This window comes from Equus przewalskii, chromosome 32 (assembly GCF_037783145.1).
Source record: "Equus przewalskii isolate Varuska chromosome 32, EquPr2, whole genome shotgun sequence".
NCBI classification, from domain to species: Eukaryota; Metazoa; Chordata; class Mammalia; order Perissodactyla; family Equidae; genus Equus; species Equus przewalskii.
In genome coordinates this window covers 25,913,434-25,932,597 of record NC_091862.1, presented here as the reverse complement: position 1 = coordinate 25,932,597, position 19,164 = coordinate 25,913,434, and the positions used below count along the sequence as shown (strand labels likewise).

Below are 19,164 nucleotides of genomic sequence, written 5' to 3'. Positions count from 1 at the left end.
CTTCTACACCCCCTCCTTACTCCTCAGAGTTTTTCTGAGAGGACACATGGCAGAGAAACCTGTGGAAACAGTCTCATGGGAGCCTGGTCCTGAAGAGAAACATGAGCCCTGTGAACTGTCTGACGGCTCTGGCTCCGCGGAAGAGTCTGGTTTTGCTCTCTCATTAGCTCTGGGCAGTCACCTTCTCTCTCTCTCCCTTACTCCTTCTTTCTCTTTCCCCTACCACACAAACACACCAAGATTTTCAAAGTGTTCACTCCATGTATATTCTACTCAGAGACCAAAAATTCAACCAACAATAAAATCATAGTCTTTGATCGGTATGGTTGAAACAAAGAAGTTAACAGAAGTAAAAAGAAATATAAATGAAAGTTTAAAACCTGAAACCACTGCTAGAGCATTGGAGAAGAGAAGTAACTTTTAATAGATACATAAATTATAGTTATTTAATTTTGAAAATGCCACCCACTCTAGCGTTTCTGGAAAGCAGCCTTGGCATCACTAGAAATAGTTACATGAACTTGATAAAGAACAGAAATGCTTTATTCTTCCAGGTCTTAGGAGTTATTGTTATAATTAGTAAGGCCAAATTCTAACACAAAGAACTATAATAAAACATTCTTTGAATATTAAAATAATTCTTCTAAAGCCTATATTAAGCTTTGCAAATTTCAGGCAAGTTATTGTATCTGAAACTCTGCCTAAGACATACACAGTAGTGAGTAATGTGTTGCTACAAAGCTTTTTGGATGGAAAAAAATGAACTTTGGGTATTAGAATATTTGATTTACTGGATTCCGACTCCTCTCCTGCCTGTTTCTCTTGCTAAACACTCAGACTGAAGCTTCCCTGTGATTATCTAATCTTACTCCATTCTCGGAAGTGTTGCCTCTGTAAACAGTGGAAAGCAGAACTTCCTGGATTGTTATGGTGAATATTTGGCTCTGAATTAAATGAATGTTTAAATCTCGAAGATTTCCAGTAATGTTGAATTTGGCTGGATACCCTGTGATTATAATATTTTAAGCCTTTAAAAACACGCAGGTTCTCAAATAGTGATAAGCCTTTTTCCTGCCTAGCATTTTGTTACTACGTCACTGTCTACTTCAAACAACTGGTGTGCAGTTTTGAGTTGCTGCCCCCAAGCTCTTCGTGCACCTCGGCAGACAGCCACAGGCGATACTGGAGAATGCTTTCCCGGATGAGCAGCAGAGAATCTTGCTTTTACCCATTTTTCTACTTGAGTTCCACTTTCAAGGTGGGCCTGGATTAGATCTGTTTTTCTTTCTTCCCTCCTCCTTCCCTTCTTCTCTCCCTTTCCCTCCCTCCCTCCCTCCCTTCCTTCCTGTTTCCTGGTTGCAATCTCCCCTTAGAGTAATTGATGCTGTCAGGACTCCTAGAGGTTCTTGTCAAGACCTGATAATGTAACACTCCTGCAGACAGCCCCAGGTGTTCCTAGCTTTTGCCTTCTCCTGAATTCTCACCTGTTTTTCAAGTCATTTTGAGTAGGGACCCATTTGTCCTTTGCTTTGTACTTCTGGCTGTAGAGAATTCCTCAAAGCAGAAAATGTGTTGGTGTATAAGTCTCATCATTCATATTGAGACCATGTGTAAATTTCTGTTTTGGAAAAATAATAGCTTTTACTTAGCAGTAATTGAGATGAGGGCTGGGTGTAATTTCCTGCTGCAAAGGAGGGGGCTGGGGAAAAGGAGCAGATGCTTTGAGAATATAGACTGAGGCAGTGACAGCAAGAGGTGGTAGGGACCCTCTGGAGAAAGTGGTGGATGACAGACAAGGAGGGAACTGAAGAGTCTCTGGGCCAAGGAAAGTGCTGTCTCAAGACCTCTGTAGCACAAGAGGCAGGGGGCAAGAGCATAGCCTCTTTCCAGTCTGAGGCCTCTCAGTCCTTGCATGCCCCAGCTCCCTTTTCCACTTCCCACCCTTCCCTTGCAGGAAGCCGCAAGGGGCTCGGTTGCAAGGCAACGGGCTGAGTTGTGTAGGAGAAGCAGCTGGAAGAGGTGAGCTGTCTACAGCTGAGATTGTCCCCTTTCTGTTTAGGGCTTCTGTGGCCATCTTCGTGTCTATGTGCTCAGCACAGACTGCAGTCTAACCCAACCGCTGTTCCGTCATTTGATCAATTGGTTGAAGTTATTGACCTACCATTGGGTTACTTATTTTTGCCTAACATTACATGGCCTAAATACTTGTGTTCTGAACCTATGCTGATTCACTGAGCATTAGCCTACTGTAGTACCAGGGGCAAGTAAGAGATCATTTTTTTGATTAGCATCTAAATATTTTGCATGAGAGAAATCCAAAAAGGGATGAGAGAAATGTATGCATAATGAATATATGTTTGTGTATAAAATATACACATGGGTATATATGTATATATTTACACACATATATTCACGCAATATATATATATATATATACATACACACATACACATATATGTATATATTATGTATATAATGTTTAAGTGGAACCTTGAAATCCATTACTTATTATGGTACTTATTAAATTATATATGAAAATGAATAGAACACCACATTTTCACTAGTCATATATTGTAGTGGAAGTCTTAAAACACCAAATCTTACTGTTGATTAAGAAATTGAATTAAGTACCATCTTACTGGCAAATTAATATAAATTTGCTACTCATATGCTTTGTTACCATTTGGGAAAATTATGCTATCAACCAGTATTAAATAGAAAAGCTCCAAATCAATTATATACTGAGAACAAATAGCAAAGGCTGAATGTGCTCTGCATAACATTTAAAAATGTCTTGATTCTAATTGAGTCTCTTCGATTAGACATCCCTAGCCCTTAATGCCTCTTTCAGAAGACAACCTGTTAGGAAGGATGTGAAGTCAGGGAGAACAGCCCCTGAGGGCGCGATGAGGCTTAGTCCACTCCTTCCAGGTGGCTGTCTGCCCCTGCGGGTAGCTGGGGCCCAGCTGACAGTCCCTCTGCTGCTCCTGCTGCTGCTGGGGGCTGCCTGCTGGCCTCATGATCGCGCACCCCCGCTGGAATTTGCTCACCTGCCCGGGGGGTTGGAGCAGGACCCTGTGCCTCCATGACTTTTAGGGAAGCCTCGACTGGGGACTGGGGTGCCTGACTGGAAGTTCCTGCCTGTAGCTGCTGATCAGCCTGTGCTCCAGCTGGGACATCCTCGCCTTGGGCCTCTGATCCTGACTCTGCAGGGCGATTACTGGCCCTGGAGGGAGATTCTGCCTCACTGCCTCCTTTGGCCTCAGCCTGAGGACTCACCGGAGCCAGGGGACTCTCTGAATGGCATAAAGGGCTCAGAGGAGGCTGTCCCAGCTCCTCGAGGGCCATGTTGCCATCCCCTTGAGGACAGCCAAATTCTGGCTGAAGTTCTTGGGGCTGGTTGAGGGTCGTCTCTGGATGATGAATTATCCTGAAGGCTGCGGCTAGACTTTTCACAGCATCGTGAACTCTGTTGGCTTCCTCGGCATCAGCCTCTTCCCCCATAGAAACAGCAGACTCAGGCTCTTCGTCGGAGCTGTGCTGGCCTTGGTCATCCTTCTCAGGTGTTTTTGCTTCTCGAATTTTTTTGTAGAGTTCATTTCTCTCTTCTTGTAAAGCCCGACAGAGATTCTCTAGCCTCCCGATTTTCATCACGAAACACTCATATTCTTTAGCTCTCAGTGCTTTCTGTGGTTTGAAAATATACACACACAGAAAATGACATGAAAAGCAAAGTCGTCAGGATGCCCTCTGGAGACAAGCAAAACCATTTGTCTGGGAATTTGTCTACCGGGCCCTGGGGCCTGGCCGCAGAGCGGCAGCTGCACAGACACTTGGTCAGGGACTTTACTTCTTTTTTTGTGTTGTGTGTGAGACTCTGGTAGAATTTTAATCACGGTATTCTTTTCTTTAGAAAAGAAAGATGGCAAAGCTTCTCTTTGCTTCAGTCCAGGGTTTCTGAAATCTTAAAGTAGATGAATTTTCTGCTTCTAAGGCTTAGAAAGCGTAAGCAAAAGCTTGTGGCAAAATGAATGAGATGGACTGAGACCTGGCTGCCAACAATGCCTTATCCATTCTTTGGATAAACTGCCATATGCTAATCTAGCAACTGTTTGATTTATGTTGATGAATCATCAGCACATCTCTTTGAAATTGGTTGCAATTTGGGATGAATTGTTAGAACAGTAATTATAACCAGAGAAACTCACCACACACTAATTCATGATGCTGGCTGCTCCAAGTGTTCCGTTCTCCTTTTCTCTAGAAATGTCAGTTTGTGCATGAAATCGTTCCTACTCATCTTACTCCTTCACCCCCACCTTTATGCTGCTCGGTGCCCTTTAAGATTTTTTTTCACTTGTTTACCTGGAAAGACCTCCACCTGTAAGCCTTCTCAGGTCAAGGGCCGTGTATCTTTGCCTTTATGGTCTCAAACCTACTCAGAACCTGTCAGAATATCAGTATTTAAATACCTGTTGGAGGAATTAAACGATGTATCTCCATAACTGTCTATAAAATAGCACAGACCCTGGGTGCTTGGGCCAGTACCTTCTCTCAGGATGTTCAAATCAACTAACGCATTCATTCTGCACCCGTTACAGGCCAGGCCCTGGGAAGTTCAAAGACAAGTCAGAGGCTTATTAGCCTCTCAGGACCTCACAGTCCAGCGGGCATGCTGCTGCTTTGGGGACAGCTTTGGAATTGACAAGGAGGCATGTGGTTTATGGTCACAAAGCTCTTTAAGAGTCTGGACCCACTTTGCAATTACTTTTCTTCAATTATTTTTATTACAATTTCATACATCAGATCCCAGAAAAATTCAGCTCTTTCTCGAAGGTCATCATTTGTGCTATTAGGTTATGGTTATTTTCTAAGGATGAGCACTTTGACTAGACAGGTCAGGCAAGCTGAGGGGCGAGGCTGCTCACCTCTTCAATCATGTCCAGCAGAGCTTTGTTACAGTTCTCGAACCGGGCTTTCCACGTGGCTGTGTCCTTTTCCAGCTTCTTCATTTTCTTAGTCGTCTACAGAAATCAGAGTGTTTTAATATTAATCCTGAGGAGTTAATCTATCAAAGAAGCGATTAGTTCCATATGTGATGTCAAGAAAAGCCCTTTTGTTACCAGCTGCTGAAGCAAACTCAAGTTGGATGTCAAGGACTGAAGACTAGTGAGAGGGTCGCGATTTACTTCTGAATCGTCTGGGTCAGTGGCGAACAGACTTATTTGTACTGGAGCCAATTCAGGAAAAAAGAACCACTTAGGGCCATGCTGTTTTGTTGTTGCTATTTTTTTCATTTAAAATAAAAATAGCTTCATTGGGTCCCAAGAATAAGCTTGCAATTTAGATAATGTACTTTATTGAACAGAAAGGTGTCAGTGAGAAAGGTGGCCTGGCTTTTTAGCCATTCAGGTGCTGGTGATTTCGGGCGCATCTGAGGAGGAGCCCCACGAAGCAGCTTGCTATCGCTGTCCTTACGTTTGTAGAGCGCGGTGGGGCTCACGGAATGTGATGACGCGCGTTATTCACTTCGTCCTCGAGAGAGCCCACAAGGGGCTCTGGTTCTGCTTCCACGTCCGCTGAACAAGCGGGACTGAGGCTCAGAGAAGCTCAGGGAAGCGGCAGGGTGGGCCTGGAGTCGCCACTCGCCACTGAGCGCACCGTGTGCGGCGGCCGCGGGTCCCGGCTGGGGTCGGGTGGGGTGGGGTGGGGTGGGGTGGGGGGCGTGGGGCGGACACTAGTGGGCGAAGTGCAGCCTGTCTTTCTCGAACTGGAGCCTGCCCACGTTCCTGGCGGCGGGCTCTCCTCTCGGCTCAGACGGCGAGCAGCACAGGGCGCGTGATCAGGCAGCAGCCCTGCGGCCCCTGCCGCTTTGTGCCAAGCTGCCTGCCCGAGGCTGGCGCCCTCGGAGGCCGAAGGCTGGCGCTCTGAGGAAGCTAGGTGAGCCTCGAGCAGTTTTTCAATTTGGATCATTTCTTAACCACGGTAGTAGTTTATAAATTTTTTAGGCTCATCAACCCCTTTAAGAATTTGATGAAATCGATGGGACCTCTCTCAGAGAAATGCAAATATGCGTATCAAAGTTTTTTGCTAATTCTCGGATCTACCACTAAAAGTCTGTAAATGAACCCCAGATTAAGAACTCCTGATCTTAATCTTTAAGGTTGATTTCTCTTTAAGATTTGTGGAGAACAGATTGGTGCTCACCCGAGAGGAATGGGTGGGGGAAGGGCGAAAGGGGTAAAGAGGCACGTGGGTATGTGACAGAAAGGGGTAAAGAGGCACGTGGGTATGTGACAGAAAGGGGTAAAGAGGCACGTGGGTATGTGACAGAAAGGGGTAAAGAGGCACGTGGGTATGTGACAGAAAGGGGTAAAGAGGCACGTGGGTATGTGACAGAAAGAGGTAAAGAGGCACGTAGACTTTTGGTGGTGAACACGAAGTAGTCTGAGCAGAAGTCAAATATAATGATGTACACTTGACATTTATATGTTATAAACCAATGTGACCTCAATAAAAATAAATAAATAAAATAAAAAATAGCAAAAAAAGGATTTATTCTATCTTAAAACTATGTAATTTTGAAATAAACACATTTTCCTTCTCTAATATTTATTCCAATCTTAAAACTCTATAATTTAAAAAATTTTAAAAGGTGGATGTAACAAGTGTTGGCCTACTTAAGTTTGCTCACTAGTTGTGAAATTTATCACATTTTTTATGAAAATGTTTTGAAAAAGATGTTTTCTACACTTAAAAATGGTTAATGCCAATGCTTGTTCAGAAACATAATTCTAATGGTGATTTTGTTTTGGGAAAACACTGAATTGAATAAGATTTAAACAATACATCCCACAATGACATTAGCACCTTATATTTATAAAAGAATTTTAAGTTTAAAACTCATTTAAAATATATTAATTATTTGAACTTCACACTCTTGTGAAGTCAGCAAGGGAAACAGCGTCTTGATTTATAGATAAGAAAAATGAAATTGAAGGAAGTTAGGAGAATTGTCCAATGTGACTTGATGATTATGAGCACACCCAGAATTTGAATTTAGGCTTCCATGTTCTCATTCAAGGCTCTGTCAGTTCTGTTATACTACATATCTTCTCATCGAGGAAGAATGCTTTGAAATGGTATTTTCTACTCTAATATTCTACTCTTGCATATTTATATGAAAGCTTTTTTTAATCTTTACAAGATTAGACATTTTTTGATTTTGGTATAAACAACATAATGTTAGAGTGTTTGCTTTTGTCTTTTTTTTTTTAAAAAAAAAGCTATCCATGGAGTAGAAAAAGAAAACATTCTTCCTCAGAGTGAAAATGTATCCTGGTGTTTTTGGGCTTTTCTTAAGATTAATTCCCCAGATACTTACCAATAAAAAAATACAGCCCAAATCTCATTTGCACCTGTAAATGTTTCACTATTTCGTGAAATGCACTGGAACATCTTAGTGAGAGAAAAGTGAACCCAAAGGAGGATCGCCTGTCAAAATAGAAAATGTCAGCATTCCGTGGGGGAGGAGCAACACTCACTTTATCCATTTCCTGTTTGAAAGCGGCAAACACCTCGTTGCTCTTTGTCAGCGTGCTCTGGAACTCCTCAAACCTTCCGGAGTAGAGAGTGAGCTGCAAACATGGGAAAGAGTAGGTCTATGTTTCGGCTGCTTCCAGAACGAAACAACTGGCCATTGTTCATTATTTGAGAAGAAAAATGATTTAGGGAAATTCTCAATACAGTATTAGTAATATGTTAAGTTCTTTTATTTCTCGAGATCACCCTAGGCCAGTGATCAACCTAGTGAGTATGACGGAAGTACTTCTTTAAAGAAAAATGAAATAAGATATGTCATCATCATTTCATTATAACACAACTTTCACCAACAAACATTCACTGAGCTCTGAACATATGCAGGGACTCGATACACAAAAGTGTTCCACATGCAGTGCCTGCTTTTGAGGGCCCTGCACTCCTGATGGGCAGACCATCCCAAAGATGAGCGGGCTACAGGACAGTGCAAACAGTGACAACGTGCCAAGGCAGGTGCCTGATCAGGGAAGCAGGCCAGTGTGAAGGGTGATCACATGATCCATGTTTTTGTGGAGAAGGTGAGCCTTGAACTTGGTCTGGAAGGAAGTGAGAAAGTAGACAAATGAAAAGACGTGATGATAGAAATGTGGGCCAGACATGGGCTAGGGCCACGGCCATCATGCAGCTTGTGCCACTCTGGGCAACTGTCTTCCATTTTAGATATTGTGGTCTTGTATATTTATGAATACAATGTTCTAGTCAATAGCAGTGAAATGTCCCTTTTCATCAGAATAGCTTATTATAGTAATTTTCTACAGATAGAAATAACGAGTCCTGAGGAAGGAATGCCTTTTTCTAATGTGCACAAAGAAGCATCAAATGGGTGAGCAGTGGCAAATGCGTGGCTCACTACAGGCGTCTGCAGAAGAGACTTTGTGCCTCCACACTCGAGGCTCACACGTGGGGCGGGAAGAGGGTGAGACAGGGAAGGAAAGTAAGTGCTTGATTGTTAGTGACAGTAATACAATAATAAAATCTTGCTTTTAAAAATAATTCTAGGATTGTGTGATCTGAGTGAGATTTAATATGGATGGTCCAAGTTAGGAAAGCCTCCATTTTAAAATGAGTCTTTGGTACCTTGACAGTCAGGAGGAGCCCAGGTCCTCCAACGGACACAAGAACTCCTTCGAGCAAAGTTGCAGAATCCAGCAGCAAAGAACCTGACACTGCCCTTGGTGGACGGGGACGGTTGGGTTACAGGCCAGAGGGAAGGCAGCAAGAGGCCAGCAGGGGTACCCGTGGAACTGTGGCCTCAAAAGCAGAGAAGAGGGTGCTGGGCAGAAAGCCAGCAGACTGGAGTGCTCCCGGTCTCCGGCAGGAGGCAGAGGGAGTGTGTGCGAGTCAAACTGAGAAAATTTGCTTCTCTAGAGCGGCTCATTCTCAAATAAGTCAGAACAGCAGAGATAACAGAATGATAACATAAAACTCGTCCATAGGATATAGGCTTTCCAAAGAAGAGTCAAACAACAGCTGGCCATCACTCTGAAATCACTTAGTGCCGCGAGTATGTGACAGAGCTTGGGGCACTCTGGTGGCCTAACATTTGTTTCTCATGATTCCTTGGCATCCAGATTAAAGGAGATTGGGTAAAGAGCTGAGGGAATTTATGGCCAGGAAGGTACCCAGGGTTTTACACACACACAAACAGTGCATAAGACAATACTTACTCTTGTTATGTGCAATGCACTCTTGACATATTCTATTTGTTTCATTTTTTTCAAAGTACTGACTGGGAGCCACTGAACTGATTTCAGGGCCCATGAATAGTTCCAGCCTCAATTTGGGAGGCTCTACCCTAGGTGCGCTCCCGTGGGCCCAGCTGCCTAGACTGCACATGGGCTAGCTCTAGGGTGGGAGCAACTCCAGGCAGCTCACCCTCTCTACCTTCCATCCCTAAATCTGTTCATTTGCATCCGTGGCCAAGTGCTCTTGTTAATTTCTTTTTCTTACTTCCTCCCTTTGTTTTTCCAACTTCCAAGTGATTCCAGCAGAGTTATGTGGGGGTCGCACACTGTGTTTCCCCCGAGCTGGGCCTGCCCAGTGCCTCTGCAGCCCTCTAGCTGCAGACAGGTGGGGTGGGAGTACCCGGCCTTGCTGCGTCCCGAGAGTAAGCAGCCCTACCGCTGCCCTCTGCCCCTTCTCTGGGCAAAACGCTCTTTCTGGGGTATCAGTTGGGCAGACTTTGCTTCCCTTCCCCACTTTTCTCATGGCGTGGAGAAGGCAGACCCTGAGAGCGCCTGCAGTCTCGCTCCTCACCACCTCTTCTGGCCTTTGCCAGTGACAATTTTTTTCCCCTCAACTTTTTTCTTTTCTTAAATTTTTAATTGTGGTAAAATGTACATAACATAAAATTTACATCTTAAGCATTTAAATGTATGGCTCAATAGTGTTAAGTATGTTCACATTGTTGTACAGCCAATCTCCAGAACTTTCTCATGTTGCAAAACTGAAACTCTGTTCCCATTAAACAACTCCCCATTTCCATTTTTAGTGACTGTTTTTAATATTCTGCTTTTCTTCCTATTTGACCTCTTTGTCATGGGTGGCAAGCCTGTGTGGATTACCCTTTTCTCAGGCAACCAGCTTTAACCCTCTCTGCGTACCCTCACTAAAGTGTGTGCTTCCTGTTTACTGCATGGCTGTTTGCTGGCGGGATGTTCCCTCACTCTTATGCTGACGTGATGCATGTTTGGTTTGATGTGTCATATTCTGGCTCTCGCTTTGCTAGTTCAGAGAAGCATGGGACATCCAAACTTGTCCAAAGCATCCCTGCCAGAGGCAGAAACAGGAGCAGACTATTCGAGGGTTAGTACTAACAATTGCCACAACTTTTCACTTTTAAATGGACTGAGTGACATACATATTCTTTTAACAGATCACTGAATTTTAGTCACAAACATTCATCTCACATAGGAAACAGAACTGTGTTTAAGAATTGTCTTAGCAAACTTATGAGATTTGGTTTGAGAAGAAGTCCGATCACAAGAGGAGTCGCCGAGGAATCTCCTCTCATCCTGGGTAGATAAGGTGAGGACTTGGAAGTTTAAAGACTGATGACCCGTTCTCACAATTTACTCACTGATCTTTCCCCTTGGGGAGTCTTTGTGTCTGTGTTGCTGAGTTGTGTTTGTATTGCTGACTTTTCATATCTACCGCCATCTTCATCCTTATCAATCCAATGAACACTCTATTTGTAGTGACAACTGTATCCCGTTGATCATCTCTGACATTTACTCTGTTGCCTTGGTTTGTGTAATTGAAAGCCAGACATCTCTTCCCTAAGTGAGAATCATGCCCCATACTGGCAGGCTGTTGTCTTATGAGTGAAAAGTGACTTCCATCTAGGAAAGCACGATCTGCCCTTCATATTTCTTTTGCTCAGATCATGGAAATGGGGACTAGGCTGCCCCTTCCTGTCACCTCACCCCTTCAGCACTATGCAAAATAATCTGTGATAGATTGTTTTTCAGGGTTTAAAAGTTTTAAAAATATAATTTTGATACTTTTCAAGAGGAACTTGTTTAAACGTTATTATACATAGGGATTTTGGGCCTCTATGTTCTTTTGATGGTTAAGTAATTATTGGAATTTTGAAAGCATCTTGAAGACAAAAGAGACAGACCAAGGAGAATCTTTGCCGAGGGAGCTGCATGCCGCAGAAGAGGAGGCAGGGGGAGGAGAGGGCCAGTGCGCTCGGCTCAGGCTTCATCAGCTCTGGAAGTTCTCCACGTCCACGAACTAGAGCTGAACAGGGTCTTAAGATCATCTTTTACATCAGTTGTTAAACTTTTTTGTAACTAAAGCCTCTTTTTGTGTCATAAATCTCTATATGGACCCTCACCTATGAAATATTAATATTAGCTCATACGCTAATTGTTAGTTTTTCTATTAGTATTATTATCACTAGATTGAGTTTAATTAGGCAATGTTTTTGACTCTCTCATTGATTGCTGTATCTCCAACATCTAGAACCATGCCTAGCACCTAGAGGTGCTTAATCAGTATTGGTTGAGTTATTTATGCTTATGATGGACCAGGCACAGACATAAGTGCTTTGCATACATAGCTTGAACATGAGCTGCATATATTACATATTCATTAGCTCATTTTCCTTTTATAGACATAATCAAACATGTGAATAATTGCCATTCATAGCTGCTGAGCGAGAGCTGATACAATGCCAAAAACAGCTACATTTTAGATGGTAGCTGCTGCCTCACGTGCTGTCACGTTTCGGAAATCCTGAAAAGTAATGGGCCTCCCAAAGGTCGGAGGACTCCAGGTTGGCTCACTGATCATTACAGCATCCATATTTTACAGACAACGACATTTAGGTCCGGGAGGTTTAGGTGAGTTGCACAGTCAGACAACTTCTCAGCAAAAGAGCCAGGAATCTGATCCTTGTCCCTGGACTCAGTCCAGGATTGAGAGATGGATGAGGAACACTGGCAAGTCCAGAACCCCTGCTAGGTGCTTTTTCAAATTTGAGAGGCATAGGCAGGAATTGGATCACCCTTTTATGTTTTATTTCATGGGTCATTAGAAGCCTAGATTCTGATGCCAGCTGAATGACTCACTCTCAGCCCAGAGTCTAATGGTATTAATGTAATCTCCTCAAGCCCTTTATCTTCATGGAGTGTAGAGGAGTAGGGATTGCTTGTAACAGATGATGCGCATGATGAGAATAGCTTCAAGCGTTGTCTTTTGTGCCCCTCAAGGCTCTGTCCTGTGATGGGGCAGAGACAGAGCTGGAAGCCCTGACTTGATTCTCTGGACTCCCCGCGGAGAGGCTGCACCTCCTTTCTCCTGCCTGCTCCTGGTTGGGGAGCCCCTACTGCTGACATCAGCCCCACACCATGATGTGGTGGGGTCCCTGACAGCCTAAAGGAAGACCTTGAGTTTGTAACTCGAGCCTAGTCTTTCAACTCTGGTTCCTTTGATTCTATTAATGGTAAAATATATTTTGGTTCTAATTTCTATGTAGTTAGTATTTTAAATCTATTTTGTATATTATCTCACCAGGAAAAACAATTCGTGGTTGCATTTGGTGCACACAAGGAAAAGGATGCTTTAGGAAAGTTGGATATCAAAATGTTATCTGTGTTTTTATCTATGCAGTGGTAGAATTTGTGATTTTAAGTTTCTTATTTTCCTTATTTGCTTTTTTATGAACAAGTATTCATTGAACTTGTTCATTCATACAATGAACAAGTAGTTTTTTTTTATAATGAGCAAGTATTCAGCAGTCAGCACATAAACATTTACACGTGAATTATGCAGATCTTAGTTAGTGTAGCTGCGCAGCTCTGAAGGCTTCCAGTTGCCTCACCTTCTGTGGATTTGCTCTCACTTTACGGTCCCTTTAGCCTCGGGCAGCAGGGGAGCTATAGCTCCTCAGTGGCCCTCCAGTGGCAGAACGACTGTCCTGAAATCTGACCGGGCAGTTTGCCAGGAGGGCAGAGCCCCAGGGGCACGGGAAAGACCCATAGGCCTGGCTTTCCTCCAGAGTCAGCTGTTGCTATTTTTGAGTCTGAATTGTTGTTATTTTTGAGTCTAAAATATGAATTTGTAGTCCAGTCAAAACACACACATGACGTCACAAGGCCAAATCAAAATGGCTCCTGATTTGTCTGCCATTTCCAGTCATTCGCCACTGACAAGGCCCACCTCTGCTAGCACAAAAACTTGGGCACTGACTCTATTTTTCTAATTTCCTTTTATTATGAATAGTATCAGACTTGTAAGGGCATTTTCAATGTTGACAGTTGTAGATAGTGCGTCTGAAAAGATTACCTTTTATTCTTATCTTACTAGGGTGATGGGGGAGGAGAGAGAGAGGATGTACGACCTGATAGGCGGGAACCTGGACACCAGCTTATGCTGGTTGACCGTCTTGGCGCCCTCACTTGTATGTCAACAAACCTTTTTACTGGAGGTTATTGGTGCAGAGCATTTATTTTTCTTAGATATAATATTATGTTTTCATTTTTACTTAAAAATAATAAATATGGAGTTATTCTTCATTTCCAGCTCCTGTTCCCCCTCCCCTGCCACGTGTAAGGCCTTGTGCAGGCTCCCTTTGGCTCACAGCCTCTTACTTGGGAACAGCAAGGCAAGCCCCCCGTGCACTGTGGCCCCGCTTCACCTGAGCCTGCAGGACTGTCTCCTGTTCCTTCAGCACTTTGGCCTGAAGCTTCCACTCTGCCGCCTGGTTCAGCAGCTGTGAGAGAGACAATGCGTGGAAAGACAGTCAGATTGCCTTGTAAATTGCCATTTGGTTGTAACTTATATATAAACTTAATAACTTGCTAGTTAACCCCCTTAAGTAATTTTTTGGGAACTTTGTAAAGAATCTAAGAAAGCTAAGAAAATGACTAGTCTTAAAAGTTGGATTCTCAACTAAATATTAGGGTTCTAATGGAAAAAAAAAGGGAAAAATAGTCTCCAACTCAAGCATAAAATCACACAAAATTCAACCTCCCACCAAATTCTGGAATCTTCTCTAGCAATCCTGACCAACATCATTTGGCTTCTGCTTGAACAGTTCCACAACATCCCCACCTGGGACATTGTTGTGAGCAGCTGTTCCTTTATGGCAAACCCAAAGTTTTTCTCCTCGACCACTGTGCTCCACCCTTAGTATGCATCAGAATCTCCTAAGGATCATGTAAAAATGCAGATCCCTCTCAGAGACTATGAGCTGGAAAGTACAGGTTGTGTGGACTCTGTACTTATAGCAAATACCAAGAATGGTTTGGATATTGGTGGCCGTGGTTTACATTTTGAGAAACACTGGCTTAGAAATTTGACCTATTGTTCTGAATCTTGTGTAAGGTTTACAAGATGAGCCTCATCCCTCTTCCAGAAGGCAGCCCTTCAAGTACAACCAAGGCCTTCATATCAAACATGAGCAGAACTCGGAGCTGATGGGTTAAATTGAAAACGTTGTTTTAGGCATAAAAATGACACACACATTCGTAAAACACACCATTTTAACTTAAAAATGTATGTTCATTTATTTATCAATTTTGATGTAGGGCTGTGGTCTCTGTTTGGGTATGTCTGGATCTTTTGATTGGAATTCAGAGTTTTTTTTTGTTTTGTTTTGTTTTTTTGGTGAGCAAGATTGTCCCTGAGCTAACATCTGTGCCCATCTTCCTCTATTTTGTATGTGGGACGCCTCCACAGTGTGGCTTGATAAGCAATGCATAGGTCTGTGTCAGGAATCTGAACTTGTGAACCCCGGGACACTGAAGCAGAGCATGTGAACTTAACCACTATGCCACCTGGCTGGACCCCAGAGCTTTATTTTGTTTTTACAAAAATCATATCCATAATGTGCCATACAAGGATTTATAATATTTTTTCTTTTTTAAACAATTGTGCTAGAACCTAAAGATATTTCTGAAGTTGCCTGATTGGATAATTCTCTAGAGTTTTACAACTGTCTCAGTCTTCTACAGCTACTCATATGGAGTTTGAAAATTGCTTTTTGCTATTTGCTTGCATTTAGTCTTTCAAAGCATTAAGCGTAGTTTTCCTAGAAACATCTTTCTTTCCACACTGACTTCATCAGTTTATGTGTAATTCTGTTGATGTACATGATACAAAAACCAGGACAACTGCAGAGAAGAGGCTTTCGGGCCGAGGGCTGATTCTTGGTCTGCTCCATCTGACTTAGCTGGGCCACCCTGTGTAGACATTCCTGAGGGGCTGACTGACACAGTAGTCAGAGTGCTGGGTGTCAGTGCGTCTACAGAGAGAAAGGCTGACAGCCTTGGGTAATGTGGCTGGTCAGTCAGGTGGCTGTCAGTTAAGAAGTTTCTGTTGTATTCGAAGATAGGCTGATTTAAATTTCTTTTCTTTTTGTTTATCCCCTTTGTAAAAAAACGTCCATGAGGTCCATGCAGTACTTTTGTAATCAGAACAAAAAAACAATAAAATCATTCTTTTTAAAAACTTGAAGGCATCTTTTTTTCTTATCCAAGTTTATATTTTTCCCGTGGCTTGATCCCTCCATTTGTAAAATGGGTTCTCTCTGTTCTTTGATGCCTCCCAGTGAGAGGGAAGATCAATTCTTATGGAAGTGCAGTTGACTCAGAGTATGAGGGGTCTGGGGCAGCTACGAGCAGAAGACGGGCAGCGCCCCCCTGGCCGTCTGAGCAGTGTGCGGGCAGTATCCCTGGCCCTTGCTTCCCCTCGCAGGCTGAGGAGCCCTGCCTGATGGGTGGTCCCCAATCAACAGGGAGGCATGTGGCTGCCTCTTCTGTTTGGGTGAAGAAGCCCCCCAGCTCTAACTTGATATTTCATCACTTTCAAAAAGAAGCATCAAACCAACAGCAGAATATCTATTTTCTAGGATTCTGAATAATTAAATGCTTCTTTTCTTCCTCTGAGAGCTAGGTTGTAGATGGATTTAAAAATTAATCTTTTTATTAAGAGCACATGGACTTCTGACTTGAAATTATCCAATGTCCATCAGGTTATGTTCTCTAAAATTCATGCTTTTGTTGCTACTTTTGAAAATGGAAGTTATTTTTAAATCACTATTCTAACAAATTAAAGTAATTGTAGTCTGATTTTGGGTAAATGCAAAGCTTGTGATCAAATGTTAAATGGCCAAATTTGAATAATCCATCCATTGACTGTGTCTTAAATCTCTCTCCCCAGCAACAGACACACACTTGCACCGTGGCCCTGAAACTGGCCTCTGAGTGCGCTGTCCTCTCACAGGGCCGGGCGCAGGGTCCAGGCCCACAGGGATGTGGAGTTGTGTTGGAAGTGTGACCAGCACATCCTGGTCACTCAGCAGCATACGACCTTATACAAGGTGCATGTCCTCTTTGAGCCTCAATTCTCTCCTCTGGACAATGACCCCACAGCTGTTTTGCAGCGTTTGGGGTTGACGTACGAGATGTCAGTAAAAGCCACCACTCAGCTTCTTAAACTAAAGACTCAGGAGTTGTGCTGACTCCTCCCTGTCCTCACTGTTGCCATCTTCAGTTCAGAGCCGTGCCTGTTGGTTTCACATCAAAAACATAATTTTTTGTCCATGTCCAGCTCTCCTTCTCCACTGCCACCTCCCTCAGCCAAGCCGTCCCCACACCCACTGAGACTGCTTCAGGGGCCTCCCCACCACTCTCTCCTCGCTCCCTTGCCCTTCTTGAGCTCATTTTCCACCCAGGGGCCAAATCCATCTGTTACAGATACAAAGCACATCGTGTCACTTCCTTTGCTAAAACTACCCAGTACTTTCCCATTGTATTTAAAGTCCAAACTACTTTCCAAGCCTGCAGAGTTACACAGTTTGGCCGTCTCAGCCTCTCCAACTTCATTTTGACCCTTCCTCCCACTGGGTCAATGTGTTCTTGCTTCCTCGACCTTTTCCTATTTCTGGAGGATGCCAAGCTGGTGCCAGCATTGGGCCTTTGTCACTGCTGCAGACACTGCTGCTGGAGACCGCTTCCCTGGGTCCTTCTGTCAGGCAGGGCTAGGCTCCAGCATCCTCCTCCAGGAGGCCATCCTGTGATCCAGTCTAAAGTAGGGCCCCTCCTGCTGCCTCTTCTCAGTTCCTCCTCATTTCCCCAGGAGCACTAATCATTATCTGAAGTTATCGTCCCTCATTTGTTTGCTATTTATAGCCTATCGCTGCCCAGTTAGATTCTAGTCTGCACGCTGAGACGTGGCCTTCTGGGTCTTGTCCACATCTGTCCCTCAGCATCTAAGATGGTGTTTAGCATATGACAGGTGCTTGAAAAAGATTTGTTGAATGGATGCGTGACCATTTTATGTACAAGATAGTGTAGGTACAGTGCCTCCTACTGGGCTGGCCAACTTAGTTCTCCAGGGAAGCTCAGGCTCCCTCTCCATCGGTCTAGTGCTCTAGGACCATTATCAAAAATAACTTTCTCAGTGGCTCTCAGACCCCAAGGCAGACCAGACAAATACACAGATTCAAACGATAAATACATATTCCTTTTCTTGTTTGTGTCGCTCCTCTGCTTCCTGCATCATTTCTTGCGCCTGCTCCAGCTTCGCGTCCACCAGCTTCTGCTGTAGTTCTCTGTGTTTAAATATTTTGTCCAGATGCTGAGGAAAAAATAAAGGGCACACATCAGGCTTGACTTATCGGTGCTGAAAATGTAAAATCAAGAAGTGATATTCACACAACCACGAATTCTTCAGGTTTTAAGAAGGAAAAAAAGAGGGGAATTAATGCATTGACATTATTTATAGTTTTACGCAAAAGCCATAAACTGGCGAAGGCCCTGGCAGGTTGCCCCACACAAAGATGGCTGCCGTGGGTGGCGCTGCCCCCGCTCAGCAGTGTGCACTCCAGAGGAGCGGCGCTCTCTCTAAATCTGGTGACTGTGAGGCACGCTACAGAGATGGGCGGCACAGCGGTACTCACACTTGCTTTTTGGCTCTTTCTATGAGTAAAAAACCGCTTTTAATCGCAACATTAATACGATTTATTGTGAATTCTCCTCTACATTCTTGCCTCAAGGGTTGTGAGGAAGTTCTGGGCACCAGCATGTGGCTCCGGGTCTGGGACTGGGTGGGGAGCCCCCTGCTTTCAACTCTGTTGCTCTAGGGGGCAAGATGAGGCCAAAGGTCGTGTCACAGATGAACTGATACACACACGTGCTACTGCTGCCCGCAGGCCTTTTGACCTCTCTGCTGCTTGGTGAAGAGAAGCTTCTAACTCTGCCTCGCGTGGAGAATTTCTTGGTCATCAGAAGTCTCATTGGCAAGAGGACACATGGGACTCTCTCCCTGGGCCTCACCTACAGCTGATCCCAGGAGCGGCCAGCTGATCTAAGCTGTCTGAGGTCTCTCTGGAGAGTGTGTGTATTTCCTTTCAGCTCCTTCCCCTTTGCTTTCACTCGAGCCTCTACTCTGGGGCAGAGCTGATCCCATAGGAGATGGACGCAGCATGGCTTCTGTTTGCTGTGAGGAGTCTCCTGATTCGCCTAACGGCTGCTGCCATGGTGCTGGCTCAGTTTTTTCTCGATAAAACGTCAGCATGTGGCCAACAGAGTCACTTTGACTATATTATGGTACATTTTAAGGCAGAGGTTTAAAATGTGGGTGGGATGGGGAAAGGAATATGATATATTAAAATCCTGAGGGGGCATCTGGAGTCTTAAAAACATATTAAATATTAAAAGATAATTTTGGAATAATAAACGATTCTTATAGTCCCTCTAAAGTAAACTATTGAAAGCAAAACCCTTTTGGCTTTCATGCCTGTGGATAAGAGATTTAATTTTGTGGCCTCTGCTTCCCATCTATAAAATGTGGATAATGTTGTTTTCTAGTGCATAAGATTTTTGAGACTCTTGAACGACGTATTGTATATAAAGTATAGTCTTAGCACATTGTCTGGCACAAACCAAGCACTGAATAAACAATGCCATTACTGTTACAATTATTACACTATTAATACCGTTATTAAATTGTGGGGTATATAGAATACAGACCCATAATTTAGATGACGTGGTGCTTCTCAAGAGGAAGTGTGTGAGATACTTTTTGGCTCTAAAGCGAGAGTTTTATAAGGGC

At 43.7% G+C, this 19,164-nt stretch overlaps 1 protein-coding gene across 2 annotated transcripts in view; it reads right to left on the bottom strand.

The window, feature by feature from the left end:
* Window positions 1-241: 241 nt before the first annotated feature.
* The window catches only part of TXLNB (taxilin beta), a 43,902-nt gene continuing 24,979 nt past the window's right edge, over window positions 242-19,164 (bottom strand). For both annotated transcript variants that reach the window (XM_008518389.2, XM_070603167.1), the window contains 5 exons: window positions 17,569-17,688; window positions 13,745-13,819; window positions 7,545-7,637; window positions 4,929-5,024; window positions 242-3,687 (listed from right to left, as the gene is read on the bottom strand). In XM_008518389.2, the coding sequence (XP_008516611.2) occupies window positions 2,914-3,687; window positions 4,929-5,024; window positions 7,545-7,637; window positions 13,745-13,819; window positions 17,569-17,688 (1,158 nt within the window). In that variant the 3' untranslated portion in view covers window positions 242-2,913. The remainder of the gene's footprint in view (window positions 3,688-4,928; window positions 5,025-7,544; window positions 7,638-13,744; window positions 13,820-17,568; window positions 17,689-19,164) is intronic.